This window comes from Stegostoma tigrinum, chromosome 8 (assembly GCF_030684315.1).
Source record: "Stegostoma tigrinum isolate sSteTig4 chromosome 8, sSteTig4.hap1, whole genome shotgun sequence".
Lineage (NCBI taxonomy): Eukaryota > Metazoa > Chordata > Chondrichthyes > Orectolobiformes > Stegostomatidae > Stegostoma > Stegostoma tigrinum.
This window is the reverse complement of record NC_081361.1, coordinates 44,459,283-44,478,664: the sequence shown is the minus strand read 5'-3', so window position 1 is coordinate 44,478,664 and position 19,382 is coordinate 44,459,283. Positions and strand designations below refer to the sequence as shown.

Here is a 19,382-nt window from a genome sequence, read left to right as displayed (position 1 = left end):
AAGAAAAGGTTTAAGTTGCCTTTCGGTTTTCCAGTTCTTGCTGCATAGCCTCACTGGTTATGGTACTTCTAACACATCCATGTATTTTTTAAATGAGATGAGAGTTTATGCCTCTGTCACCCTTTTACGTGGAGTTCCAGACCCAAAGAACTGATATAAATTTATGTCCCCTAGTTGTTGATCTCTCTGCTAAGGAAAATAGGTCTTCACTATATACTTTCAGCTCTTCCTAATTTATTCATCTCAGCTTAATTTTCCTGAAGCCTCCTATCTTCCAAAGAAAACAAGCTCAGTTTACCTAATCTTTCCTCATTGCTAAAATTCTTTGTCCTGGCAACATCCCTGCAATCTCCTCTGAAAACTACCTTGTTTTTTTCATTCTGTCCGGACAGTTTTAAGGCGTTTCTTCAATTTCGCTAATGATTGATGTATTGGGATGTGACTGTATGTGTTTCTTACGCTTGGACAGGATTGATCAACTTGAAATAAATCGGCGTAAGCCTTTTGTATTTTATAATGGAAAATGTTTGTTTATACTTCCCATCCTTGCTGTGGGTCTTACTGAAGAAAACTACATCTCACTCTCTCTCTCAAACATACGCAACCTAGGTACAGATAAAGAATACTTGGAAAAAAATGTAAACAGAATTCAGTTTCCATTTTACTGCTTGCCGGCAGAGTCAAGATGATATATTGTCAGAAAAGGATTTGGAATTGCAGAAACATTTTAGTTGCGAGAATGGCTTCCAAAGTTGATCTGTCATTGGTTGTTTTCACAGGTAAGCTTGTGGATGGAATGAGGTAGAGGAGAGACAAAGTCCTTTGTTACTCTTTCAAGGAGTTATGGTGTGGCCTTTCTCATGGCCTGGTAAATTTCAGCAGTCTGGCTGTTTGATGGCCATTTTCTCTCCCTCATGAAAGCTGTCTTTCTCTGCCTAGAAAACTCGTCTGCTTCCAACAGTTATTAATAGAGAACAAAGATGGCCAAGTCATCACATGAGCCTGGAACAACTGTCATCTTCCAATCAAGGCACTGACAATCCCTTCTTCCACCTGAGGCTTTGGCTTTTTATACCCTAAAGCTGCTTATCTGTTGATTTTTTTTTTGCTTAGAGAATCCTTGGCACCACATAGGTAACACAGCTTTCAGGACTCTGCTGCAGAGAACCATATCTACTCCCCTAGTTCTGAAGAGGAGTCAAACTGGACTCGAAATGGTAACTCTACTTCTCTCTCCACAGATGCTGCCAAATCTGAGTTTCTCCAGCATTCTCTATGTTACACACACTAACTGGTTGATTTATCCCAATTTAAATCTTTAACCAATTAATTATTATTTCCAAATTTAGAGATACATTTACAGTAAGTTGTTCACCATAGTAAAAGGGGGAATGAGACACAATAGGTAACTGTTGTACAATCTACAGTATGATTGCACTGAATCTGAACTAAGGTCTTAAAACATGAAAGCACTGGACATAAAATTCATTTTACATTTTCTTAAAAGATGTCAGGAACAAAATTTAGCCACCACTTGGGTAATCTGATAACTCTAAGGACATACAGAACTCAATATTCCTTGAGGAGACAGCAATTTAGAGCCAACAGTTTTTTATTCAAGTCTTTCAGTTCTGCATTGTTCAATGGAGAATACATTTCAAATCAAATGATCATTCACAAAATATTGGGCTGATACAAAGAACGTTCTAATCACTTTCATTAGCATTTCATGGAATAACATCCATTGATTTTCTTCAACAATCTATCAACAGATTATTAATACATTTGTCAATGCACCAAAATATGCAAGGGTTTAATTTCCCTTACCAGTATACTAAGCTATGCATACACCATTGTCACACACTGTTAAAGCCATCCAAAATGAATGGATTGAATACATTAAAAATTGCACAAAAAGACATTCAGCAGGTGTCTGCTGTCATAATATAGACAGCCAGATATGCAAGAAAAAAATTGGACGCTAATCTTTACATGACTGTAAATTTTTATTTGCAGAGACTCATCTTACTATTAGACACCTGCAAACCCAATAAGTGACCGTTTCAGTCTGCTCCAATAGGTAGGAGTACAACTGAATTTGTGTCCACCAACTAAATCTGATTAACACGTTTTGGAGGAAATGAAAGTATTCTGCGTGACACCATCAAGAATCTAACCCATATTAAATTGTCAGTACCTACCTTGTACAGTAAGTCTGACAGATCTCTGATCTTCCCCAGCATAGTTCGAGACTTTACACTGATAGTGTCCAGTGTCTTCTATCGTGGGTGAGATGATTACAAGGGAGCCAGATGAAAGCAGTCTGCAGAGAGAAAGAAGAATAGCTCATTGTTCTTGGTGTGTATCTTTTACTTTGTCTCATTGTTGTCTTTATCCTTACTTCCGTTGCAAGTAGCTAATGACTAAAATGAAGTCTTACAGTTTTAAACCTTTAATTTTCTACCTAACACAGGCCCACTTGATAAATTGCATTCTCATTCAAACAGAAAACTGTCTTCTCTAGGTCAGTGTTACCTTTCTGTTATGCCCACAAACTTGCTTAAACCCCACTTAGTAATGCCCCAGCACACCAAAACACAAACAGATGGGATATGCTTTTTGACTTCAGTAACTGATGACCTGGTAAGCTGTTTAACTGGTGGTATGGACAAGTTATGCAAACTAAAGCCCATTGGTATGATATCATTCGTAACTCTGACAACCTGAGTGACCATGCCAAAAAAAAAGCAGATGAAACAATATTCCTGCATACACTCTTAAGAAAAGTCAAAGCAGGGGCTGAATGGCACATGGACCCAGAGTCTTGCTGGAGGTTACTGATGAATGGGAAATAGCTGATCACAGAATGAGTATAATCATTCTAGATTTTCTTAAAACACTAATGATGCCCAGCAATTATCTGCAAGAAAATGTAACTTTCTCAGAATGATCAAGTTATGTTATTTCATAAGCTAATGAGCAGTTTCACAAATAATGGAAGGAAAAATGTGCTAATACTGCAAGTGGGCCAGTGTTATAAGTAGGTCTTCCCAATATTTTATACTATATCAATGCCTTTCCTCTATTTGGGTGAAAATGTGAAAATTGAAGAAAATGTCATTGCTTTGCATTTTACCTGGACACATCATAAAATGTCATATATAGTTAATATTGTACAGAGGGTCGTAGGTGTAAGATTTGGTCAAATGATTTTCCTGAATTAACTTTATTATATAAAAACAATGCCAAAGATTCTTTGTGTTAGTTAGGGCCATAATGTTAACCTTTTGTTCTCCCATTTACCCTGCTCCTGAAGGCAGTGACTCATACTGCAATAAGGATTCACAGGCACCCTAGCTTTATTCCATATGAACCTGGTCAGTGAGTGCTTACATAGAAACGTAGAAAATAGGATAAGTATGCCATTCAACCTTTCAGATCTGTTCTGCCATTCAACATGATCATGGCTGATCATCCAACTCAGTGCCCTGTTCCTGGTCCCACTCCATACCCTTTGATGCCTTTAGCCCCAAGACTATATCTAATTCCTTGGTGAAAACAGGCTACCTTAACTGGAAAAAAAGAGGGTGGCAGGTGGTGTAAGAGTCACTATACTGCCTTATCATTACCTTTGCTCTGTTGTATGGCATGAGCCGAAGATTCAAGCTTGAAGCTTTATATTGGAGAAAAAGATGTTTTGCTGAACCGCGCTGAGTTATACTGGAGTCCAAAATTAACATTAACAAAATGTTTGGATTTTTTAAAAGAATTTAATTTAGAAAAATCTGTATTTGTCTAGTTTACTCACTAGATTGGTCCTGCAGTATTACTTGTTAGCTATTTGTCCAGTAGTATGTGTTCTTGCACAGCAGAGCCAGCTCAGCTTTGCTCACTGCAATTTAGCTTTGGGTACATTAATCAAGAAGTTGGTGGCTGCCTGTGGCATAGTCTCTCTATTTTTTTGGTACATACTTTATAACACATCAGGTAAAACATGACATCATCTTTGATAGTAAAATAGCCCATGCCATTCAAACATGTATGTAAAGGTGCCAGTGCTGGAGTGAGATGGACAAGGTCAAAATCTCATGACACCAGGTTATAGTCCAACAGGTTTGTTTGGAAACATGGGCTTTCAGAATCTCGCTCCTTCTTCAGTTGTTAGTGTGAGAGGTGACATTGGACACAGAATTTATAAGCATAAGATCAAAGGGTCATAGACCTGATGTGAATCTGTTGAATAAACCTAAGATGGCTGTAAATCTTTAAGTAGTTAGAAAGGAGATGAGGGTTTTGATTGATTAATATGCAAATCCCAGAATTTCTTTCAAGTCACTGCCCTGAGATAAATAAAGTAGTATACCAGAAGTGACATCTCAGGTCAGACAATGCATTTTAGGTGTGAGGCCTTGTTTAGAATCTGTGTTTTACCATGGAGTCAGACTGGTTTTATTTCCAAAGTTGGCATTTATAAAATGCCATATTGACTGCCTATAAATTGTGCACTTTTTGAACAAAATAGATTTTGTGTGTGTGTGTGTGTGTGTGTGTGTGTGTGTGTGTGTGCGTGCGTGTGGGGGGGGCGCTGATGGGGGAGAGACAGAGAGAGAGAGATTGCCCTCCAAGGGAATGTTGAGGTCATCTTGAAACCCATTGTACAGGGAACCCCCAGCTTCTGCCACAACACTACAGATTTCTTACAGAAACTTAGCACACATTGACCAATCAAACCAGGAACATTCCTCATCAGAATGGATGTTTCAGCACTCTTAACCAGCATCCTCTGTGAGGACAACATCGCTGCAACAGCCTCAGTACTCAACACCACCAACTGCCAATTTCTAGACACGATCTTACAACTCATCTGCTTCATCCTCAACCAAGTCTTCACCTTTGACAACTAGTTCTTCATCCAGACACACAGAACAGCCATGGGAGCCAGATTTGATCCTCAATACACCAACATTTTTGTGCATAAATTCAAACAAGACTTCTTTGCTGCGTAAAACCTCCGACCAATACTATACACCAGATACATTGATGATGTTTTCTTCCTTTGGACTCATGGTGAGGAATCACTGAAACAACTACATAGTGATATCAACAAGTTTCATCCCACCAGACTTACCATGATTACTAGACTCTTCAGAATCAGTCTCATTCTTGGACACATGTATCTCCTTCAAGGACAGACACCACAGCACCTCACTCTACTGCACGCCTACAGATAACCTCACAATGCTGCATTTCTCTAGCTTCCACCCTAAACATGTTTAAAAAAAGCCACTCCCTATGTTCAAACCCTACCCATACACAGGAGCTGTTCAGATGAGCAGGAATGTGATAGATACCTGAAGTTGTTGAAGGACACCCTCATTGGAACAGGATACAATGTTCAATTCATCGATTAACAGCTCCGATGTACCACAGCAAAAAAAAACGGAGTGACCTCCTCAGAAGACATACACAGGATACAACCAATAAGGCACTCCTTTATTGTCCAGTACTTCCCGGGACCAGAGAAACTACGTCAAGTTCTTCGCAGCCTTCAACACATTATTGTTGACAATGAGCACCTCATCAAGTTCTTCCCTGCGCCTTCAAATAACCACCAAACCTTAAACAGGCCATTATTGGCAGAAAATTATCCAAGGCGGACGCCAGGATCTATAATAGAGTCCTCAAACAAAGTTGGGGGTGGGGGGGGGGGGAAATAGCCAAGTTCGGTTCTCATGATGTCAATGTCAACCAGGGTCTTGGATTCATAGCACACTACAGGTGACTCCACAACACTATACACACTCTCAAACAAAGAACAAAGAAAATTCCAAGCCTGCGCTGATCGAGATCCTCTGTCTAACCTGTCATCTATTTTCTAAGGGTCTGTGTCCATTTGCTCCCTGCCCATCCATGTACCTGTCCAGATATTTCTTAAAAGACACTAACGTGTCTGCGTCTACCACCTCCGCTGGCAACGCGTTCCCGGCGCCCACCACCCTCTGCGTAAAGAACTTTCCACGCATATCTCCCTTAAACTTTCCTCCTCTCACTTTGAACTCATGACCCCTAGTAATTGAGTCCCCCACTCTGGGAAAAAGCTTCTTGCTATCTATACCCCTCATGATTTTGTAGACCTCAATCTGGACCCCCCTCAATCTCCGTCTTTCTAATGAAAATAATCCTAATCTACTCAACCTCTCTTCATAGCTAGCACCCTCCATATCAGGCAGCATCCTGGTGAACCTCCTCTGCACCCCCTCCAAAGCATCCACATCCTTTTGGTAATGTGGCGACCAGAACTGTACACAGTACTCCAAATGTGGACGAACCAAAGTCTTATATAACTGTCACATGACATGCCAACTCTTGTACTCAATATCCCATCCGATGAAGGAAAGCATGCTGTATGCCTTCTTGACTACCCCATTGACCCACGCTGCCACCTTCAGGGAACAATGGACCTGAACACCCAGATCTCTCTGTTCATCAATTTTCCCCAGGACTTTTCCATTGACTGTATAGTTCGCCCTTGAATTAGACCTTCCAAAATGCATCACCTCGCATTTGCCCGGATTGAACTCCTTCTGCTATTTATCTGCCCAACTCTCCCATCTATCTATATTCTGCTGTAATCTCTGACAGTCCCCTTCACTATCTGCTACTCCACCAATCTTAGTGTCATCTGCAAACTTGCTGATCAGACCACCTACACCTTCTTCCAAATCATTTACGTATATCATAAACAACAGTGGTCCCAGCACAGATCCCTGTGGAATACCACAAGTCACAGGTCTCCAATTTGAGAAACTCCCTTCTACTACTACTCTCTGTCTCCTGTGCCCAGCCAGTTTTTTTATCCATCTAGCTAGCACACCCTGGACCCCATGTGACTTCACTTTCTCCATCAGCCTGTCATGGGGAAACTTATCAAACGCCTTACTGAAGTCCATGTATATGACATCTACAGCCTTTCCCTCAATCAATCAACTTTGTCACATTCTCAAATAATTCTATTAAGTTGGTAAGACATGATCTTCCCTGCACAAAACCATGTTGCCTATCACTGATAAGCCCATTTTCTTCCAAATGGGAATAGATCCTATCCCTCAGTATCTTCTCCAGTAGCTTCCCAACCACTGACGTCAGGCTCACTGGTCGATAATTACCTGGATTATCCTTGCTACCCTTCTTAAACAAGGGGGCAACATTAGCAAGTCTCCAGTCCTCTGGGACCACACCTGTGTCTAAGGATGCTGCAAAGATATCTGTTAAGGCCCCGGCTATTTCCTCTCTTGCTTCCCTCAATAACCTGGGATAGATCCCATCTGGACCAGGGGACTTGCCCACCTTAATGTCTTTTAGGATACCCAACACTTCCTCCGTCCTTATATCAACTTGACCTAGAGTAAGCAAACATCTATCCCTAACCTCAACATCTGTCATGTCCCTCTCCTTGGTGAATACCAATGCAAAGTACTCATTAAGAATATCACCCATTTTCTCTGACTCAGCGCATAACTTTCCTTCTTTGTCCTTAAGTGGGACAATCCTTTCTCTAGTTACCCTCTTGCTCTTTATATATGAATAAGAGGCTTTGAGATTTTCCTTAAACATGTTTGCCAGCAATATCTCATGTCTTCTCTTAGCCCTCTTAATCCCTCGTTTCAGATTCACTCTACATTACCCATATTCTTCCAAAGCTTCGTCTGTCTTCAGTCGCCTAGACCTCATGTATGCTTCCTTTTTCCTCTTGGCTAGTCTCAAAATTTCACCTGTCATTCATGGTTCCCTATTCTTGCTTTTTCTATTTCTCATTTTCTCAGGAACATGTCTCTCCTGCACGCCAATCCACCTCTCCTTAAAAGTATCTCACATATCAAATGTGGATTTACCTTCAAACAGTTTCTCCCAATCTACATTCCCCAGATCCTGCCGAATCTTGGTATAGTTGGCCTTCCCCCAGTTTAGAACTCTTCCTTTAGGACCACTCCCATCCTTGTCCATGAGTATTGTAAAACTTACGGAATTGTGGTCGCTATTTCCAAAGCAGTCCCCGACTGTAATTTCAACCACTTGTTCATTCCCCAACACCAGGTCCAGTATGGCCCCTTCCCAAGTTGGACTACATACATACTGCTCCAGAAAACCCTCCTGGACACACATTATAAATTCTGCTCTGTCTCGACCCCTAACACTGAGTAAATCCCAGTCAATGTTGGGAAAATTAAAATCTCCCATCACCACCACCCTGTTTCTCCTAAACATTTCCATTATCTGTTCACATATTTGTACCTCTATCTCATGTTCACTATTGGGAGGCCTGTACTACAGCCCCAACATTGTTACTGCATCATTCCTATTTCTGAGTTCTACCCATATTGCCTCACTGCTTGAGCCCTCCATGGGGCCCTCCTTCAGTAAGGCTGTGACATCGTCTTTGACCAGTACTGCAACTCCTCCACCCCTTTTACCTCCCTCTCTATCCCACCTGAAGCAGCGATATCCTGGGACAACTAGTTGCCAATCATGTACTTCCCTCAACCAAGTCTCAGTAATAGCAATAACATCATACTTCCAAGTACCGATCCAAGCCCTAAGCTCATCTGCCTTGTCTACTACACTTCTCGCATTAAAACAAATGCACCTCAGACCACCTGTCCCTTTGTGTTCATCGTCTGCTTCCCGACTACTATTCCCGTTAGTCACACTGACTCCATTATCTAGTTCCTTACAGGCTTTCGTTACTACCTCCTTTCTGTCCAATATTTGGTTCCCATCCCCCTGTCACATCGGTCTCTGTGTCTCACACTCACACTCTCACTCACACTCATGTGAGCTGAATTTGCATTTGCAGATTTGTAATTATAATTATAATTTGTTTATACATTATAATTTGTTCAAAAAACACACAATTTTTAGGTAATGTGGCAATTTATAAATTCCTGCTTTGGAAATAAAGCCAGTCTGACTCCAAGTTAAAACACAGACAGATTCTAAACAAGGCCTCACATCTAAACCGCATTGTCTAACCTGAGATGTCACCTCTGGTATACTGATAAAACTTTAATTATCTCAGGGCAGTGACTTGAAAGAAATTCTGGGATTCACATATTAATCAATCAAAGCCTGCATCTCCTTTCTGGGGGCTTAAAGATTACACTGCCATCTTAGATTTATTTAACAGATTTACATAAGTTCTATGACCCTTTGATGTTTTGCTTTCTGACCTTGAGTAAATCTGCTCAAATATTTGGTATGGTGAACGTAGGGAATCATTTCTCCAGAAAACCAGATTTAATCACCTGTACATATTCTGATTCTGATCAGTGTTGAGTAAGCGCCCATTCTTCTTCCAGGTGACTGTAGGCTTTGGGATGCCTGTAGCTTCACAAGTCAGAGTTGTCTGAACATTTACAAGAACGGTGATATTGCTGATGTCAGCAACAACAGATGGAGGAACTAGGAGGATCAGAGAAAACATTGTTGTATATTGATAAAAATGATTTCAGAGACCAAAAGTAGCAATGAGTAACATCTGCATATAGAGTCAGCTCAATTGAAGTTTAAGTTTCTGCACAAATTGCTGTCGACGAATGTGAGAGGAAGTGGCATCTGCTTCTCAATGGTTATTCTGCACAACTTCATGCATAATGGTAACAAAGTTAAACATGAATTGTACAACTCCTTATCTATCATTTAGAAATAAAATTCTCTTGTAATTGAGCATTGTAATAATTTACCATATCTATATTAGAGTAGATCTCTTACTATGCTGCAGAAAGGTAGTTAATGAGAGACTACACAATGAATGTGGATTCTAGCTCAAAAACAGAAAAAGAGCACATAACTCACAAAGGCCAACTTAACAAGAAATATGAATAAATCAAGGATTGTAATATTAGAGGCAGCACTTACAAGCCCATTTCAGTCAAAGTAGGAAGGTATATTTCTCCCTGCAAGACCTAGTAATTTGCATATTGCACTTACAGTTAGCTAGAAACTGGTAAGAAAAACATAGAAGCTGAAGAACTTAATATGTACTTTGCGTCAATCTTCACAGTGGAAGACATGAGTAGTATCCCAACAATTAAGGAGAGTCAGGGGGCAGAGTTGAGTGTGGTAGGCATTATAAAAGAGAAAGTGCTAGAAAAGCTAAAAGGTCTAAAAATTGATTATCTCCTGGCCCCGATGGGCTACATCTGATGGAGGTGGCTGAGGAAATAGCAGAGGCTTTGGTTGTGATATTTCAAAAGTCACTGGAGTCTGGGAAAGTCCCAGATGATTGGAAAATTGCTGTTGTAACCCCCTTGTTTAAGGAAGGATCAAGGCAAAAGATGGAAAATTATAGGCCCATTAGCCTAACCTCAGTTGTTGGTAAAATTCTAGAATCCATTGTTAAGGATGAGATTTCTAAATTCTTGGAAGTGCAGGGTCGGATTAGAACAAGTCAGCATGGATTTAGTAAGGGGAGGTCGTACCTGACAAACCTGTTAGAATTCTTTGAAGAGATAACAAGTAGGTTAGACCAGGGAAACCCAGTGGATGTTATCTATCTAGACTTCCAAAAGGCCTTTGATAAGGTGCCTCACAGGAGGCTGCTGAGTAAGGTGAGGGCCCATGGTGTTCGAGGTGAGCTACTGGCTTGGATTGAGGATTGGCTGAGAGACAGAAGGCAGAGAGTTGGGATAAAAGGCTCTTTTTCGGAATGGCAACTGGTGACAAGTGGTGTCCCACAGGGTTCAGTGTTGGGGCCGCAGCTGTTCACTTTATATATTAATGATCTGGATGGAGGGACTGAGGGCATTCTGGTGAAGTTTGCCGATGATATGAAGATAGGTGGACAGGCAGGTAGTACTGAGGAGATGGGGTGGCTGCAGAAAGATTTAGACAGTTTAGGAGAGTGGTCCGGGAAATGGCTGATGAAATTCAACGTGAGCAAATGCGAGGTCTTGCACTTTGGAAAAAAGAACACAGACATGGACTATTTTCTAAATGGTGAGAAAATTCACAAAGCAGATATACAAAGGGATCTGGGAGTGTTGGTTCAGGATTGTCTAAAGGTTAACTTGCAAGTAGAGTCCGTGATTAAGAAAGCAAATGTAATGTTGTAATTTATCTCAAGAGGGTTGGAATATAAAAGCAGTGATGTGCTTCTTTGACTTTATAAAGCTCTAGTTAGGCCCCATTTAGAATACTGTGTCCAATTTTGGGCCATACACCTCAGGAAGGACATACTGGTGCTGGAGCGTGTCCAGCGGAGATTCACACAGATGATCCCTGGAATGGTAGGTTTAATGTCGATGAGCAGCTGAGGATCCTAGGATTGTGTTCATTAGAATTTAGAAAGTTGAGGGGAGATCTAATAGAAACTTACAAGATAATGTATGGCTTAGAAAGGGTGGACGCTGGGAAGTTGTTTCTGTTAGGCGGGGAGATTAAGACCAGTGGGCACAGCCTTAGAATTAGAGGGGGTAAATTTAAAACGGAAATGACGAGACATTTCTTCAGCCAGAGAGTGGTGGGCCTGTGGAATTCATTGCCACAGAATGCAGTGGAGGCCGCGATGTTAAATGTCTTCAAGGCAGAGATTGATAAATTCTCGGTCTCACAAGGAATTAAGGGCTACGGGGAGAGTGCAGGGAAGTGGAGTTGAAATGCCCATCAGCCGTGATTAAATGGTGGAGTGGACTCTATGGGCCGAATGGCCTCACTTCCACTCCTATGTCTTATGGTCTTAGAATTTATGGAGATGACAATGTGTAGAGCTGGATGAACACAGTAGGCCAAGCAGTATCAGAGGAGCAGGAAGGCTGACGTTTTGGGCCTAGGCCCTTCTTCAGAAACGTCAGCTTTCCTGCTTCTCTGATGCTGCTTGTCCTGCTGAGTTCATCCAGCTCTATACTTTGTTATCTAAGATTCTCCAGTATCTCTCATAGAATTTATAAGTATGTTTGTCAAATTTCCTTTGGTTCAAAACCAGACAAAGTGAAAATAGATGTCTTGGAGAGATTACTCCCACCTGAGTTGCAAAGTTTCTATTGTTGATAAAAATTTAATTGAAAACTTTAATTGATATCTCTGCATCAGGAATAGTGGTGACAAAGACAAAAGGGTGTTCTGTTTGGAAATTGTAATTTTCTGTTTTCAAATTTAAAAGTTTCTGGTAAAACAAATGAAAGCTAAGTACTGTGGTGCTGGGAATATCTGAATAAAAACATAAGATGCTTGAGAAACTCAGCAAGTCTGGCCGCATCTATGTGGAGTGGTGAAACTGTTAACGTTCCGAAATCAAGAATTTAGAAGTTTTAAAACCAATCACAAAAGAATAGTTAGATGATAAACCCATTCGAGAAAATCCCTGGATGTATCAGTCATGATGATGTGCTTCATGGAAGTTTCACTCCTAATTTCTTTAAACCTTATGGTTTTGTTCTTTTCTCTTCAATGAGCCACAAGCAATATGACTAGGATACATGAATTCTGAGGAAGGGTAACCAGACCCAAAACGTTAACTTTGTTTCTCCTCCACAGATGCTGCCAGACCTGCTCAGCTTTTCCAGCAACTTTGTTTTTGTTCCTAGAATACATGAGGCATTTCTCATCACCACTGTCATATGACTAAAGCAAACAGAAGTCATCATCTTGAATGATCCTCTACCTCTAAGCAGCACTTTTCCCTCAAGGTTCCAGCTCTTCCACAATCAATACAGAAAATTTGCTGGTTCCCTTTGGCCATGGCTCATAACCCTGAGCATGGGAGCTTTATCTTTACATAGAATATTACAGCACAGTACAGGCCCTTCGGCCCTTGATGTTGTGCCGATCTGTCATACCGATCTCAAGCCCATCTAACCTACACTATTCCATGTACGTCCATATGCTTGTCCAATGACGACTTAAATGTACCTAAAGTTGGCGAATCTACTACCGTTGCAGGCAAAGCGTTCCATTCCCTTACTACTCTCTGAGTAAAGAAACCACCTCTGACATCTGTCCTATATCTTTCACCCCTCAATTTAAAGCTATGCCTCCTCATGCTCGCCATCACCATCCTAGGAAAAAGGCTCTCCCTATCCAACCGATCTAACCCTCTGATTATTTTATATGTTTCGATTAAGTCACCTCTCAACCTTCTTCTCTCTAATGAAAACAGCCTCAAGTCCCTCAGCCTTACCTCGTAAGACCTTCCCTCCATACCAGGCAACATCCTAGTAAATCTCCTCTGCACCCTTGCCAAAGCTTCCACATCCTTCTTATAATGCGTTGACCAGAACTGTACACAATACTCCAAGTGCGGCCACACCAGAGTTTTGTACAGCTTCACCATAACCTCTTGGTTCTGGAACTCAATCCCTCTATTAATAAAAGCTAAAACACTGTATGCCTTCTTAACAGCCCTGTCAACCTGGGTGGCAACTTTCAAGGATCTGTGTACATGGACACCGAGATCTCTCTGCTCATCTACACTGCTAAGAAACTTACCATTAGCCCTGTACTTTGCCTACTGGTTACTCCTACCAAAGTGCATCACCTCACACTTGTCTGCATTAAACTCCATTTGCCACCTCTCAGCCCAGCTCTGAAGCTTATCTATTTCTCTCTGCAACCTACAGCATCCTTCGTCACTATCCACAACTCCACCGGCCTTAGTGTCGTCTGCAAATTTACTAAACCATCCTTCTACGTCCTCATCCAGGTCATTTATAAAAATGACAAACAGCAGTGGACCCAACACCGACCCTTGCGGTACACCACTTGTAACTGGTCTCCAGGATGAGAGGTGACTTAATTGAAACATATAAAATAATCTGAGGTAACTTGCAAAAGGGAAAGACAGCTAGTCCGAGGTCTCAAATGACCCTAATGTGTGTAAATAACGGCTTCGATTTGAAGAATATTTACCATAGACTTGTAGATCAATTCGTTTACGAGCTGTTCCAGCTGTATTGGTTGCCATACATAGATAACGACCTGTATCTGTTACTTGAGTTGAGCTGATATGCAAAGAAGCATCACCAAGGAATGAATATCTAGTGAGAAAAATAGGGTCCCTGTATTACTTTTATGTGGCAATTTTTCAGAGAAGTCTCAAAGTACTTCACAAACAATTTAAGTTGCAGAACTATTTTTATCAAATACTCAGAAACATTTTGTCGAGGCCCATAATCCTTTGTTATGAAATAATTAAGCAATGGCTACAAAGGACCAGTGACATTTATGTATGTCTTGCCCAATACCTGCTCTCAAACTACTGCAGCCAAAACTGACAACTGCTGAAATGTACTCCTAATTTCCCACATCACAAGCATATGACATTAATGGTACCACTGTGCATGGGTGAAAGTAATCGGCTTAGTCAAAAAAAGAAGTTGTGTCATATACTTCTTAAAAGATCTTATGGCATCAAATTCTACTTTCTAGTTTAAACAGAAGCATAGCAATAGGCAAAATAGTGCAGTGATTATTAACAGACTTGAAGGGAGATAGGAATGCAATATATTTTAAATAATTGAAAAAGGGGGAGGATGAGAAAGAACGAAAGGGGTATAATGATAACATGGAAGATGTGAGTGATGAACTGCCAAAATATTTCATAGTACAAAACCCAAAGGGTGTGGTTTGCTTCTACAATGACCAGCTGTGTGCGAAGAAGAATCATGAACAAAAGGTTAGGGGAGTGCACAGTCTGAAACTGTTGGACTTCATGGTTAGTTCGGAATGCTGTAAAGTGCCTTACCAAAAGATGAGGTGCTGTCCCTTGAGCTTGCATTGAGCTTCACTGAATAACCAGTAACCAAGAATAAACCGTACAACCTCTTTGCCTTTTGTCCTGACATATGTATGTTCTCCAATCGTCCTCATAATTTAACATTCACTTGACTTATTTTCATTTCTACTTGCTCCTCCCCACATTTTTATTCTATACAAGACCCAGTACATTCTGCCCCTCTCTTCAGTTTTGAAGGAAAGTCATGATGGATTCAAAATGTTATCTGTTTTTCTTGTCTGCACAAACGTGGCCAAACCTGCTATGTTTCTCCAGCACTTTCTGTTTTCATAACTTTCTGAGGGGAATTAGGAATGAGAATAAATGTTACCTTACCAGCAGTCTATCAAGTTGAGAATACATTTTAAAAGATACTTCATTTTAAAATATTCTGTTAAAATACTAGAGAAAAACATCAAATACTTACATAGCATTATTGATTGTGATTTCTGCCCTCACAGGATTAACAGTTATAGAGTCTTACAGCATGGAAACAGACCCTTCGGTCCAACTAGTCTATGCCGGCCATGTTCCCAAATGAAACTAACCTCACTTGCCTGTGTTTGGCCCATATCTCTTCAAACATTTCCTGTTCATGTACTTATCCAAATGTCTTTTAAATGTTGTAACAGTGCCTGCATCCACCATTTCTTCTGGCAACTCACTTCACTCATTAACCACTCTCAAAAAATGTTGCTCCTCATGCCCTTTTTAAATCTCCATCCTCTCATCTTAAATATATGCCCCCTAGTTTTGAATTCCCTCACCTTAAGGAAAAATATCTTTCGCTATTCATCTTATCTATGCCCCTAATGATTTTACAGATCTCTGTAAGGTTACCCTTCAACTTCCTACGCTCCAGTGAACAAAGTCCCAGCTTGTCCAGCCTATTTTTATAACTCAAACCCTCCATTCCTGGCAACATCCTGGTAAATCTTTTCTGAACCCGCTCCAAATTAATAATATCTTCCCTATAATAATGCGTCCAGAGCTGCGCACAATACTCCAGAAGACGTCTCACCAATGTCCTATAGAACTTCAGCATGACATCCAACTTCTATACTCAAAAGTCAGAGCAATGAAGGTAAGCATGCTAAATGCCTTCTTAATTGCCCTACCTCTGTCCCAAATTTGAAACAATTATGTAGCTGAATTCCTAGGTTTCTCTGTTCAACAAAATTATCCAGGCCCAACCATTACTTGTATAAATCCTATCTTTGTTTCTTTTCCCAAAATGCAATGCCTCGCATTTATCCAAATTAAACTCCATCCACCACTCCTCAGCCCACTGACACAATTGATCAAGATCTCTTAGGAATATTAGATCATCTTCATCGCTATCCATTATACCACCAATCGTGGTGTCATCTACAAACTTACTTACCCTGCTTCCTATATTCTCATACAAATCATTTATGTAAATGATAAACAAAAGTGGACCCAGTACTGATCCCTGTTGAACACTGCTAGTCAAAGACCTCCAGTCCAAAAAACAACCCTCCAACATTATCCTCCATCTCCTACCGAAAAGGGGAAGGCAATAGCCTAGTGGTATTATCAATCCAGTGATCTAGATAATATCCCACCATGGCAGATGGTGGAATTTGAATTCAATAAAATAATGTCTAATGATGACCATGAATCTATTGTTGATTGTTGAAAAAAACCCATCTGGTTCACTATTGTCCTTTAGGGAAAGAAACTGCCATCCTTACTTGGTCAGGCCTACATGTGACTCCAGACCCACCGTAATGTGGTTAACTCTCAACTGCCCTCTGGGCAATTAGGGATGGGCAATAAATGCTGCCTAGCCAGCGACACCCTCATCCCGTTAATGAAATAAAGAAAAAAAGCTAATTTTCTATCTAATTAGCAAGCTCACACTGAACCCCACATGATCTAACTTTACTAATTAGTCTACCATGTGAAAGCTTATTAAAGACTTTACTAAAGTCCACGTAAACAACATCTAATGTACTGCCCTCAATCTTTTTGGTTACTTCTTCAAAAAACTCAATCACGTTTGTGAGGCACGACTTCCATTGCAGAAAACCAGTTAACACTCTCTTTTTGTTTGTTCAAATAATTTTGCCTCTCAACAATGATCCTTTCTTTGGAGAGAAAGTAGAAGGAACAAAGACTACATTCTGGTTACACAATATTTCCAAGGCAAGTAAAAAGTAGAAGCCAGGAGATACAATAACAAGCAAATTTGTCATATATCAAATGTAGACAAGATGCAAATATTCCCTAGGCTCCAAAATGATCTGCAATGGACTGCAAATGATCCCTGGGCTGACTTATGGTCTGTTTCATTCACTGAAGGAAATTTCAAATCCTGTTGCGAATTCTTTTACTTAATTTAAAGAATTACTAGCTTTTCTCCAGATTGTCTTTCTGAAATCCCACATCCAAAAATAAGAAAGAAGTGATTTCTGACCGCAAGTTGCTTGTTGAAAGAATGGTACCATCTTTTCTCCAAGTGACCTGGGGAGCTGGTACCCCCTTGACCACACATTTTAGTACTGCTGGCTGGTTCATGTGGACTGTCACAGTCTGTGAACCTTCTTCTATTGTTGGAGCAACTGTAAATTGAAAGTAGATGATTAGTGCTAATCTTGTATAGTCATAATTGTGATGTTAGTCAAAAGTAAATAATCTCTTTGAAGATAATAAGGAGTTTACATTGCTAGCAACAAAAAAAAATCAAAATCACATTGCATAAATTGTAGTATGGATGACTTACAAGTGTCCATTCATTTTTAAAATGCATTTGAACTCTTTCAATAGTACACCCCATTAACAATACAAGTTTGAGATAATGGGTGGAAATTAATGACTGATTAGTGGCAAGTTCATAGCTGGAGAGGCATTTAAGTAGGTGGGAGGGTGTGGGATGGTGATACTGCTACCTTCCTATCTGTGCCTGATTCATTCTGGTCAGGAAAGCTCATGGATAGGTTTTAAGTGGAGAATTAATGGCTACTTGAAAGAGCCTTATTCACCCTTTTCCTGGATGCCTCACTGATCCCACCCTGTTAGCTGGTGCACTATTAGCAGCTAACACTGCTTCCAATGGGACTGATGGCAATAGGAGATGCAGGTTTCTGATTGGCTTCAAGTTCTCAGAGAAGATGTGATCTTTGCACAGGGTCATTAAGTCATGGAGTAGCTTAGCACTGGCTATTTAAGTACCTGATGGGCATTTAGTGAGTTTTCTTCAATGAAAACTGTAATGGACTTCCACCAGTTCTTCAGCTGGTAAGGGAGATCACACACCCACTGCCCACATTCTGCCCAATGACTTCTGTGTCCCCAATATCCAACAGCTACTATCTATTAGTTTTGAGTGTTGTTCTCTTATTTTGGCTTTGGTTTTAACAATCCTTCAGTGATTGTGACAGCAATCTCAAAATCCATTTAGTCATCAATATTTCACAATAATATCCTTTTTTATCATAATAACAGGAAAGCAGTGATTGTGATAATGACCATTTTACTTTGGTAGAGATTTTGCATGTATACTTACCATTCACTGCTAATGTAAATTCTCTTGTCATTTTTCCTGCAACATTGCTTGCAACACAAGTATATTGTGCTGTATCTGCAAGCTCAGCATTATTAATCTGAAGGTATCGTCCACTGGATAGGATGCGTAAACGCGGGGTGGCCTACAGATTCAATTCAAAAAGAAGCATGAAGTCACAGGTGACACTTCAAAAGCTTGTTGGCTCATGAAAATGAGGGCGAGGGGTTGTGATTAACTAGTGTTGACAAAGTGTTTTGGTTATTTTGAATTCTAGTCACAATGTGAAGCAGCAAACTCTGCTGCCTATGTCTCAATTTGCTCCAAATCTTGTTTGCTCATCACAGCTGTGTGTGATTCTTGATTAAACAATGCTTTGAATTGAAAATTCTTATCTTTGCTTGCTAATTCCTCCATTTCATCATCCCTCCTTATTTTTATAATTTCATCTAGTCCTAGAAACCTCCCCTCCATGATACTTGTACTCCTCCAATTCTGTCCTCTTGAATTTACCTGAATTAGTTATTCCACTTTTGGTAACCAATAGCTCTGGAAATTTTTCACTGAAGCATTCTGCCTCTTACCACTCTTTCTTTCAACTCTTCGTAAAATCTAACTGATCAAACATTTGGCCATCTGCCTTAGTGTTGATGTCAAATCTTGTTTCATGACACTCCTGTGAAGCACCTTGAGGCATTTAACAGTGCTATATTTAAAAATATTGTTGTTGTTGTAGAGTTAAGTTGCTGATTCAGCTGTAGTTCTTTGGAAACCCACTGTCCAGACTGGCTCAGTTTAAGGTTGGTATTGAGGATTTCTTTCATCACTATTTGGAAATAGATTAGACGGTCATTAGTCTGAATGTCGTAGTCTGCTACACATTTGTTATAGATGTGTGGTTTTATTGCACTTCTAACTGAATTCTAAAAATAATTCATTATATGTGAGAAATATTTCAACAATATGATAAAGTCCAGCAAAAATATAATTTATTTTTCCTTTTATTGTAAGTTACCCAAGTTTTTGTTTGCAGTACAAGCATCAATTTTGTGTCATTCTTAATATTAGGACTGACCTCAATCTATTGCC

At 40.2% G+C, this 19,382-nt stretch overlaps 1 protein-coding gene across 5 annotated transcripts in view; it reads right to left on the bottom strand.

Annotated features, from left to right (window-relative positions):
* The window catches only part of hmcn1 (hemicentin 1), a 545,704-nt gene that overhangs the window by 101,376 nt on the left and 424,946 nt on the right, over positions 1-19,382 (bottom strand). For all 5 annotated transcript variants that reach the window (XM_059647829.1, XM_059647834.1, XM_059647832.1 and 2 more), the window contains 5 exons: positions 18,297-18,438; positions 17,208-17,352; positions 13,903-14,030; positions 9,303-9,459; positions 2,202-2,323 (listed from right to left, as the gene is read on the bottom strand). In XM_059647829.1, the coding sequence (XP_059503812.1) occupies positions 2,202-2,323; positions 9,303-9,459; positions 13,903-14,030; positions 17,208-17,352; positions 18,297-18,438 (694 nt within the window). The remainder of the gene's footprint in view (positions 1-2,201; positions 2,324-9,302; positions 9,460-13,902; positions 14,031-17,207; positions 17,353-18,296; positions 18,439-19,382) is intronic.